The 9,106-nt window shown below is 32.3% G+C and overlaps 1 protein-coding gene across 1 annotated transcript; it reads right to left on the reverse strand.

Moving 5' to 3' along the window:
* Nucleotides 1–621: 621 nt before the first annotated feature.
* HELRODRAFT_185073 (hypothetical protein) lies at nucleotides 622–7,617 on the reverse strand. Its single transcript, XM_009027186.1, has 16 exons — nucleotides 7,560–7,617; nucleotides 7,434–7,482; nucleotides 6,935–7,189; nucleotides 6,525–6,682; nucleotides 5,819–6,034; nucleotides 5,303–5,437; nucleotides 4,951–5,049; nucleotides 4,727–4,867; nucleotides 4,056–4,189; nucleotides 3,762–3,879; nucleotides 3,497–3,604; nucleotides 3,217–3,309; nucleotides 2,513–2,717; nucleotides 2,097–2,306; nucleotides 1,822–1,916; nucleotides 622–1,535 (listed from the first exon to the last, which is right to left on the reverse strand). Exons 2-16 carry the CDS (start codon nucleotides 7,474–7,476, stop codon nucleotides 1,434–1,436), a joined length of 2,112 nt encoding a protein of 703 aa, XP_009025434.1. The 5' UTR covers nucleotides 7,477–7,482; nucleotides 7,560–7,617; the 3' UTR covers nucleotides 622–1,433.
* Between the last annotated feature and the right edge of the window lie 1,489 nt (nucleotides 7,618–9,106).

Consider the following 9,106-nt stretch of genomic DNA (forward strand, 5'->3'; position numbering starts at 1 on the left):
ACTTGATATGTATAGTTCACCACAAAAGCAACTTTTTCTTCTTCCATTTGATAAGTTGTCTGAAAATGAGAAGTGAAAAATGTTGTAAAACAAATGTGGTGCATGTAAAATTAGCAGCAGTCAGACGGGCAAGTGGAACGAATAAAGAAAAAATCTTTTTGATTTGAATTCTTCATCAAATACGTATATGTTAACTTTATAATAAGTAAGGTTTAGTTTCAATGTTGCATGTCTCAAATTTGCAAAAAATCGTTTTATTATTTTATTGCTATCAAAATTTAGAACATTCATTACAGAAACTTTAGATGTTAGCTTTTACAAATTCGCTATCTCGTTATGCCCTCTCTTCTCGATGTCTGAAGAATTAGTGTGCAGCATTATTTTCTTGGTTTTATAAACGACGCTCTACTTATTTGCTGCTGGAAATGTTATCATGAACACTTCGCTAATACAAATTTTTTCAAATTCTAATCTTTGTATAACTTACTTTAGAGGCAATGCAAAACTACTATCCGGAATTCTACACGATCGCACCAAACGAAAAAATCTAAAAATTTTAGGCGCGCAACGAGGCATGAGAAGGGATTTGAACAAACTGGCGTTTTTATCCAAAAAATGCAAAAACGGTTTTTGTGTGCATTTATTTACATAATTTAATAAATCTGGTTAATGAATGATTTTAAGTGAACATGGTTTGAAGAATGCTTTGAAAGTTGAAATAAACGGATTGAAGCAAGTGCCTAAAAGTTTTCTTTAAAAGCCGGCGAATAAAAAAAAAACAAGACAAACAACGTGAATACGTACAATAAAATAATATGGGAGATAATTGTGGGTTGATAAAAAATTGCAAAAAATTAAGTGTAATTAAACAAAGAAGCAATTTCAAGACGACAACAGAACGAATGAGCAGAGCAGAGCAAACAAAATATAAATCTGATTACATAACTACAATTCTAAAGTTACAATTTACATTAGTCTAAAATCATATAAATTTTTCATTTATTGGTTAGCCTCGATTAGTTAGCACTGCATTCCACTAACCACGAATAAGCATCTACATACCGATAATATAATGAACGTTGAATTTCACATAATGCGATAGCTGATTGAAACATTGAAAAATTAAAACAGTCAGCAAAATATGCAATAATGGAAACATTAAAATCTTGATAGCATAATGAAAATAGTAAGCAATAACATCATTATCGTAAAGTAGAAAATAGATGGAAGTGTTTGTTCAAAAGTTTCATTTTAAGCAGACAATGGACATGTATAAGTGAAAAGAATTGTTTTAATTAACATAATGTTAATTCATACACATATAAATTTTCATTTCACATCTGACGGACTCCTCTGGACCTATCAAATACCGTCCACCACTGGGGACATTTCAATAGATTTCAACTTATTTCAACTACTTGCGCCTTTATTAGTTATTTATCTTTCTTATCCTTTTTCTTCGATGAGAAGGAGGGCATTCGGAAACCTTTCTTCTTCTTCTTCTTGTCCGCACCTGAATCTGATTCTCCCTTGTCCTAAATGGACGATGCACATGAAAATCAGATAGATCCACTTAAATTATATGGTTATTAATTAATTAATTAATTATTATTATTCAACAATGGCACAACAATCTTTTTCATGCATCGTTAATGAATCACATGCAAATAGGTTCACAATCTTTTATGTCCTTAAAAATATTACAACAAAACATGAAATCATGAAACGCGAGGAAACAGCTTGTAAAACAGAACTAAATCGTGAGAGGGGGAGAGCGAGAGAGAAAGAGAGAGAGGGGGGGCTGCAAAAACACACACTTACATCATTTCCACTTAGCACCTCAGGAGCTGTGGCATCTCCACTTGATGTTGATTTCGTAGGAGAGGTTGGAGACTTCAGAGGTTTTTCTATTGTTTCTAATAATAAAAATTAAAAATATTAGCAAAAGAAATAACATCAAAATAAATTATAAATGCAAATATTATTATAACAGTTTAAATATTTCGTTCAACAAAGTTAACGTTTGCTCATTTTGGCACTTTTCGCATGACATAACCATTAAATAAAATAATTTAAACCATCAGCAGCCCACCAACCTCCATTAACATGAACAGGGGCAGTTGGAACAGCAGCAGCAGCAGCGGTAGTGGTGGTAGCAGTGGGAACAACTTGTGGTGTGTCAACTGGTGGAGGATGCTGCTGATGCTGTTTAATTTGTTGTAATCGTTCATCAGTTGATATCAGCTGACCATCTGGTCCAGGGACTATGTTGTCCTCATCATCGTCATATTGAACCATTGATGACTCTGGTGAGGTCGGACAAAGCAAAACAATTAAGCCAGCATTTAACAACAAATTTTCAAAAAAAAAACATCATTAATAAAAATATTGGTAACAAAATCTTAAATAAAATCCTTAAATTCAATAAATACATCACATCAATGAATTTCACATAAAACAAAATTTCAGAAGAACAAGCAACCATTTGATGTTGATTTCAACAAGCAACCACCTGTTGTCACTCCGGTTGAACTCTTGCCTGATTTTTTATCAACTTCAAGTTTGTATGCCTGCACCTCCTCCTCAGTCATGCTGTCGAACGGGTTCGGTGCGTAGTAGGTCCTGTAGAGAGAACCCTGGTTCTGATGGCCCTTCTGTATAATTCCTCTTGATGCCGCGCCAACTGTTATCACCGTGTCCGACGATACATTTCCCGACTGTACGTGCGTGTTGTGTGTATGTGTTAACCCGTTACAAACTCACATCATAAAGATCCGTTTGTGTGTGTGTGTGTGTATAGATGTGAGTGTGTTCGTAAAAGGTAGAAATATTTAAAAAAAATTTAGAAATTCATTTAGGTGCAATTATGATTATTATACATTTTACGGATTTAGTTATCTGAAGTAACATAAACATGAAAAGCTTAACGAAATGTTAAAAACGCAAAATGACTAATTTGATCTTTCTTCTAACATTTGAAACTTATTTAAGCAAGCAAAATAAATTAATTCATTTTGTTTAACAAATACTTGCTAATTATTATATGAAACGTTTGATATTTGATTATAAATGCCCCTAAACAAACTGTCAAAATTAATTAAAATTTTCTGGGATATCACAAAGTCTTTCCAATAACAAGACAATGACATCTGTGCTAAATTATATTATGTCGTAAAAATGTGATAAAAAGTTAAATCTGCACGAATTCCTGCCTACCTTGATTTTTTGCGCCTCCTCCCAAGTCAGTCCAGTTAATATCTTTGATTGGGGGCCGGATGTGATATTTTCATCATAATATTCACGTCTTATCTGTTTGTTTGTAAATCATTTAAAATTAACATAAGAATTCTATTAATCAAAATTATCGAGAACAAAAGAAGATAACATTTCTGATTTGTGAATACTCCCCAGCTCAAGTTTATTAACACTCTCAAACATACATCAGTAACAAAAACGTGTGGCGAACATAGTGATAATAATAACAAAGGTGACCTACTTGTTTGACCTTAGCCTTGACCTCATTAGGATCAGTACCAACGGGAACAAACTGGTTTGGGTTGTCAATTTTTATGAGTGTACCAGCAGGAGAGCTATCTGGCACCCACTGTGAACCACCAGTTGTGTATTTTCAGTTAGAAAAGTTGATAAATAATAACAAAAACTTATATCATCAATAATAACAAATAATGGAAATTATTTTTAAAATTAATAAACAAAACAATTTAATGTAGAATTTAACATAAAAAAATAGAGGTTCTTACCCTTGTAATTTTTTTGTTTTGTGGTGTACATGTGGGCACCTCAACTTCTTCTTTCAAGTAAGCCATTGGAGAGTTCAACCACTCCGTAAATTTACCAGAAGGTCTGCATTGTCTCGGCCTGTAGACAATAATTCATCAAATTATCTCTATCACACAGGATATTACATTTTTGAGCAGTTGTTCCGCTGACATGAAAAAATTAAAAAGCATGTGATGAAATAAGCTTCTAAACTATCAACTAACATCAAATCGGCCTCCCCAGCAACATTACCACCTATACTATACTGGACTCACCTATCATCATCTTCCTCGAGATAACCAATAGAAACAGATGTTGGAGGCAGCTCAACTTCCGAGTTCACTTTGTTTGCCTTGTTCTCCACCTTGCGAAACAATATCTCTCTAAATGGATAGCCAGTTTTGTGACCCTTCAATCAAAAAAATTTCTCTGCATTATTATCATTAATAAAATGCACAGTTTCTCTATATGAAAGTGAAAGACCTATTTTATAAAAAAAAACAATAACAACAACACACGTTTAGACGACATTTTCCCCGAGATCGGGGTTTGCCGTTTGGCTACCTATGATGAAACCTGAAATACCCCTTTTGTCATCATAAATATTTTATTGGCTAATTTTTATGCAGGATATCCTTCCTTACGCAACCACAGTTATAAGCGGTGGGCCTAGCCTTTGATGATCCAACATCATTCACAAGGCAGTGAGGGTCAGTTTAATGTCATAAGCAGGACATTTTTTTTTTTTTTTTTATAAAATAATAATAATATTTTATAAAAAAACCAGACTGAAATAACTGAGAATCTATAGAACACTGACAAGACAAATGGAGCATGAACAGTTCATTATGTAATGCATTCTCACACCATTTATATATAAAAGCAAAAGTTCATGAGAGATAATTAATAAAAGTAAGTGAGTATGACAACAACTGTACAAACTCACAGCATTCTCAAGATGCCGCATGAGAGCTTCAAACTCAATTTCATTTTTCCTCTGCTTTTTCAGAGCTAACTGGACGATCTTCTTTTGAACCTCTTCGGATGGAAGAACCAAGTTATCCAGACCCAAGGGAGCTGTGCGTAACTGCCGACAATTTTTAATGATTGACAAATGCAAAATAAGAATCCACCGATAGACGTAAACTAAAAAAGATTGAAGATACAAACCTGGACATCAATGGTTGCCATCAACTTCTTACCATCCATGAAAACTTCTTCAATGGATTCACCAAATACCAATGCTCCAATCCCTTTCAAAAGTACAGCCTGGTAATTTTATTTTTTAAAACTCGATATCAGTCAAGATATTTGTAGGAGCGTGTACACTGTACACAAATTAAACAAAACATTAAAAAATGATATGAAAATAAAAATACGAAAATCAGTATCAAAAATACTACATCATTAAATTAAATTATTTATCAAAACTAGTTGAGGTAGAACTAGCAGTTGTATAAACAGCAAGAACTATAAAAACAGGCAACCAACTGAAACATTTAAAAAATTAGAAACAGCTGACCTTGTTGGCAACCTTGAAGACATCAGCAAGCTGTTCAGTGACCTCCTGCTGGTCATTCAAGGTAACTGTTGGCACCTTACCGAGAATGATGGCATCGTGACTCAAGGGAAGGAGCCCTGTGTCCAACGAGCCCATCTAATGCATGATGAATATAATTAAATTAAACTTTTCATCTTCAAGATGTCAAACAGTTAATAAAAATTACACAGAATTATCAAGGTAAATTAATTATACAATCTATAAAATGTAGCAACTAGCCAGCAGTTTATGTCCATATTTAACTTATTATAAAATGTAGTACCTCCACATCCCACTATTCATTAAGCTACTCACAACAACAAAAATATTGCTCTATTAAATCTGGTTAACTAAATAGGTTCCTAATTGCTCCTCAAAAAATGACAGATTGTCTACCAATTAAAATTTCATTTTGAACAGATTTAAAACATTCGAAATATTTTTAAAAAAATTTAATTTTCATTCACCTGTAAAAAAAATTAAAATTTAGAAACTAACCATAACAGCAGTATTTGATCTGAGGAGCAAAACTGATTTGACACGTTCTTCAGCAAGGTATGCAGCAGCGTGGAGAGTAGATGTAATGCTGTCCACCCCTGAAGATCCAGAAATGGAATGTCCTTCCTGATTCAGTTTGATCAACTGCTTTGCTGACAGGATACCAGCTGGCACAGCTCCAGGTGAAATCAGAAAATCATTCTCATTTACTTTAGCCTTTTATTTTAATTGGGTTTAATTTTAAATCTTTAGTGATTAATTAGGAAATAATTAATTCTATGCATTATACTTCAATTTTCATATTATGATATCATTCTATTGTAACTTTTATTTTCAAAAAAGAGCATTGATGGAGGGTCCCACGATGCAATAAAATGCTACTATAGCATCCCTAATAAAGGCTATCACCATAAAGAATAAACAGGCCATGTAAAATCAGCAAATTTCAAAAACAAATAAACTCATCAAGGGCAAATGAAAGTGAAGAAGTAAAAAATTAAAAAAATAAAATAAATAAAAGTGGGTAAATCATAACCAATAGAAAACTATAAAATATTTAAATACAGATTTATTAATTGAAACTTTCAAATAAAGAAGTGAGAAAATAATTGAGTCAAATTGAGCAAGAAAAAAATAATGTTTTCATTGAATACAAAAGCTGAACATGTAGAAACCAACAATGAGAAAACTTTTGAAATGATCTAACCGAAATGTATGTTGGATGAGGAGATTGTGACCAGTGGTACTGATCAATCAGTCGATAGCAGCAGGTCAGCTTGCATCTCAACAGCCTCTCACCCTTCTCCAGGTTAACTGTTGTTGCATCCTCGGCGAGGTCATTTATTGGAATAATTGGAGTTTCAACTGGAATTCATTCATTTATTTATTTTTATACAATCATTTTGATGACTGGATTTCTTAATTATTAATATATGTTCAGTAAGCTTAAACTCAGATCGATGTAACAAATATTTTTTAAACACATAATTTAAAACATACAATCAAACAACTTCACATTTATTATAGCAAAGAAATCAATAAGAACTTTATATATATAAAGTAAATTTCAAGAAATAATAAAAATTTCCATCACATCATAAAATTAACAAAACAAACTTCTTCCAAAAACTGCTCCATGTTGCAATCTGGCTTGTGGCAATAAAAGCTCAGAGGCCTGTTGTAATGCAATAATAGAGGCTTTGCTGGGACTGGAACATTTTGATTTCTCAACTACAACATCCTCTAACTCATCTCGAAACTGTCTGCTTTTTAAAATCTCATTCACTCTCTTCCTTTCAGCCATCTGGCGGACATCCTGCTTAACTTCAACGGGTCTGTATTGTTCCCTAACATACTCTGGACTATTGACATCTGAATTTTAAATAAGCATTTGAAGCAAGAGTTAAAAAAATTAACAGGACATTATATTATAAGATAGCCATCATCAAATCAAATAAAAATTGCTACTAATAAAATTGATTGGAAGGATCGATCATAATTTTAAAATTATAACTAGCATGTACATATCTGATATTTTAATAATACTGAAACAAACTAAAAAAAAGTTACTTACAATTTTTTTACAGAAAAAACATAAAATAAAGTCAAAACTTGCCAATGGTGTCAATAAACTTTTGGCCACTTTTAACCCCTGTCATCTCCGCCTGAATATTGATGGAATAATTTAATAAATTTTACGATCATATACAAACGTTAGTTCGCCATTTTGTAGTTAGCTAACCTTTTTAAATTATACTAAATGACAGTCAAGACGTCAATAATTTGCATCGAAAATAAGAATATGGCCTCGGTTAAAAAAAAAACCGTGAATCATCCAAAGGTACCATTAATATTATGTTGCGCATATTTTAAACAAAAATGTAAAATGTAACTACTATTATTTAGGAAAAATAATAGATTTGTAAAAATGTTTGTCATAAATGTTAGATTTTTCAAACTCAAATTAAAATTAAACAGATAATATCTACCCCGGTTTTTACCTTTAAATACTTATGAATTGCAGCAATTACCAACCTGGTAACAGATCAACGGCTTTAAAACTTTTTTCTAATTTGTTTAATTCTAACTTGTTTGATTTGTTTGGCTCTCTCCAATCAGCAAATCCATGCTATTTAAGCATGGATTTGCTGATTTGCTGGTACAAACAACGACCTGTGGTCGGTCCGCAAGACCTTGTACTTATTTTGACGAGTATAATTGAATTGACATTATCATTATAACCCGACATTTTAAAAAATTCTACCCCCCCCCCCCCGGTTAACGGTCGAAAAGTTTTATAATTATAATAAATGTCTTGCGTCATTGCTGCTCTCATGCTCATTACAATCTACATTGTGAGGCGTAATTTAATTTAAATTCAGAAGCTAAGCCAGCATAAAATATGTTGGTCATTTAATTTAAAATAGTTATTGTTAGATCAATCATTTTTGTTTTGTCAAATTTTCCAATTATATTAAAAACAAAACAAGAAACTTAGTGAGGCAAATGCTTCTTGGCCAAACCTCATGTCAAGCACTACAGTTCAATTTCTGTAAAAAAAAATCTATGTTGCAAAATCTTTTTAGCAAAATGATTTAAAAATATTTTCTAAATTGGAAGTTTAAAATTTAATTTTTATTTTATTTACTCATAACACTTCACACATTGTTTTGATTTCACTGATAATAATCCAATAATGCTCCTTGCTATTACTGAAATTCTTCGGCATATAATTTTGTTAATCCACTTGTCTCTGCCGTGTCATCCACTAATTCTACTTTATCACATTATACTTTCGATTACTATACCTTCTCATCTTATAAATTGCCCTTAACGGCATTTAAAACGAATTCATGACTCTTCTTAATTCCAGAGACAACACCACAAATCAGCTTCATTTTTCGAACAAGCCAATCCTTATACTAAATGATCATTACACTTGATAGAGCCATTTGAATTAGATACCAACATTTTATTTTTGTTGTTATGTGAATGACCGAAAATGTATCTACAGTATTTAACAATGGTTAGCAACAGAGTATTGCTGGATATTTGATTGATTGACTGACTGACCAACTGACTGGCTAACTAAATGATAAATATGATGAAGACAATTGCGATTACAAAATAGCAAAGTTGACAACACAGAACGAACAACAACAGAAAATAGATCCTAACAAATAACAACCACCGATATTTTTATTCATACCAGCAAACAATATAATGATAGAAGTGACTTGTAAGCACGGAAGACCGTGAGACATTCAACGATCTATATGACACAAATCT

This window comes from Helobdella robusta (assembly GCF_000326865.2).
Source record: "Helobdella robusta unplaced genomic scaffold HELROscaffold_5, whole genome shotgun sequence".
NCBI classification, from domain to species: Eukaryota; Metazoa; Annelida; class Clitellata; order Rhynchobdellida; family Glossiphoniidae; genus Helobdella; species Helobdella robusta.